The sequence below is a fragment of the Plasmodium fragile genome (genome assembly GCF_000956335.1).
Source record: "Plasmodium fragile strain nilgiri unplaced genomic scaffold supercont1.215, whole genome shotgun sequence".
Classification (NCBI taxonomy): domain Eukaryota; phylum Apicomplexa; class Aconoidasida; order Haemosporida; family Plasmodiidae; genus Plasmodium; species Plasmodium fragile.
Genome location: NW_012192795.1, coordinates 1 through 2,244, shown reverse-complemented (window position 1 = coordinate 2,244; position 2,244 = coordinate 1). Strand labels below are relative to the sequence as shown.

The following is a 2,244-nucleotide window of genomic DNA, read 5'->3' as shown; positions in this document are numbered from 1 at the left end:
TTCAAACCGCTGCGAAACCGGCGGCCGGCTCAGCACCACCACCACAACCGGTCAAGCCGGCTACAGCTGCCAAACCAGTAGCGGCGAAACCGGTGGGAACGCAGGGGACGGGGGCGGCAGGGGGGAAGACGAAGACGGCAACATCTGGTGGTGGTGGTGGTGGTGGTGGTAAGGGTGGTGCGACTCCCGCAGGCGGCAAGGACAAGGCACCGAAGGCGAAGACCGCAACAGAAGATAATTGTGAATGGAGGAGTGTTTCGCATACATGGCATAGAGCAGTCCACGTGATGCGGCATTACAGTGTAAGTTAGAGCAGGAGAAGCGGATACTGACGGAAGGCAACAGTGGGTTGAAGACGCATTTATTCATAAGGTTACATGCATATATATGACATTGTAAATGCTTCCGATGGGTAGCACGTAGGGAAAGTATGAACATGAATATTTACATATGTTTATATGCAAAATGCAGAATGAGGAATGGATCAGGGTGAAGAGAGTGCTAGATGAATTTGTACAACATATGCAGACGAATGAGCACCTCAGGGAATCATTAGGTGCAAACTGTGATAATTCAGGTTGGGATGATATAACAGCACCGAGAGAGTATTACATGAGCCAGACAGTAGCGGACATGATAAGATGTAGGCTGATGTCCGCAGCATTGTGGTTTGCGAACCAGGATGACGTGAAGGATGAGGAGGTGAACAGGTTAAGATGTGAAGTAGCAAATGTTTTTGGATACATCCTGAAAAACATGTATTGTCCGCGCAAGGGACAATGGGCGAGGGGCATAGAGTATGCATATACAGCAATGAGGAATATGGGGAAAAACCCGGATGGAGCACGAGTGCCGCACGGGTTGGCAGGTCCTGTTGTGGACGGAAAGTGTACAGTGTGTGGGTATAAAGGGTGGGAGACGACACCAGGAATAATAAATGGAGACATCGCAGAATGGTTCGTAGAGAAAGGAATAATGGCAGAAATAGGGAAACTAGAGGGCGACATGCCTTGTGAACAGGATTGGAGAAAGTATAAGAAGGCGAGCGGCGGTACTGACCATAAGGTTATAGAGGAGGAAAAAATACCTGAAGTGAAACAAGTAGAGAAAAAAGTGGTAGAAGACACGGAGAAGGTCATTGGGAAGGTGAAGGAAAAACTGCACGCAGAAATTGAAAAGGGTAAGGATACTACTCGTAAGACTACGAATACGAATATACGGAACGAACCGACACGGTATAACATTAATACGCGGGACGAACGGTACCGACATGGATGAACGGCCACGACAACCACGCCACGGCGGAAAACAGCACGGCACGTCGTTGAGCCGACAACAGCGGCCACAACAGCCCGGCACACGGCTTCGTTGAGCGGGGAGCGTACAGTGCAGGGGAGTAGGACGGACACGAAGGCAAGTGCCCCACTTCGGTTGCGCGCTGAGAGTGCAGCGGGACGGCGGACGATGGAGGAGCGTAACGGCAACAACAAATAAAAGTTGTACTGCTACCATCTACCGCAGTTCACCGAGTACGCAGTCGACCGAGTTCACCTCGCCGTGCGCTTGCTGCCGCCTGACCCAGTGCACCGAGTTCAACTAGTGCAGTCCACCGATTGCGCCTCGATCCATGCATCGACCCACTGCATCGAGCCGTACCCCCACCCTACCCTGGCGCTACCGGGCCACACCGTCCTGGCCCCTTCTTTCTGTACCACTTGTGTCCCTTTTTGTATCATTTGTTTACCATGTTTCTTCCATCCCGCATTGCAGGAACGAAACAGGTAGCTGGAGGAGGAGACAAGAACGGGAAAAAGCCGTCGTCAACATCACCATCACCAGAAGGAGCATCTGGGGTAGCAACAGGAACACCTTCCGGACAACCACGATCAGATGGCGCAGCAGGAGAGAACAGGGTCACAGCGGCACCAGTACCCGTACCACAACCCCCACCACCTCCACCAACGGTGCAGGAAGGAGACTCAGGAGTAGGAGGAAAAAAGGAGGACGTAGAAACCGTAGCCCCGGTACCACCGAAGGGTGATGCAAAAACTGATCACGCTAATACTCCAGCAGGTACGAAGACTGAACCAAAGTGTGGAGTTACCACGCAGACTCACGAATCTTCAGGTGTTGATGAGAGCGGTAATGCTCATTCTGTGGCCGTGACCTTCAACATCACTCCAACTGCGCCCGAATGTTCAGGATCTGGCACTTCAGGTGATGCATCCTATAAAAGAATAAAGA

At 51.7% G+C, this 2,244-nt stretch overlaps 1 protein-coding gene across 1 annotated transcript; it reads left to right on the top strand.

The window, feature by feature from the left end:
- Positions 1-465: 465 nt before the first annotated feature.
- On the top strand, positions 466-2,217 carry AK88_05665 (uncharacterized protein; the record flags this gene model as incomplete). The annotated part of the gene is made up of 2 exons (XM_012483267.1): positions 466-1,180; positions 1,771-2,217. Coding segments are annotated over 2 exons (1,161 nt in total), but the record flags the coding sequence as incomplete, so codon positions are not given.
- Positions 2,218-2,244: the final 27 nt, after the last annotated feature.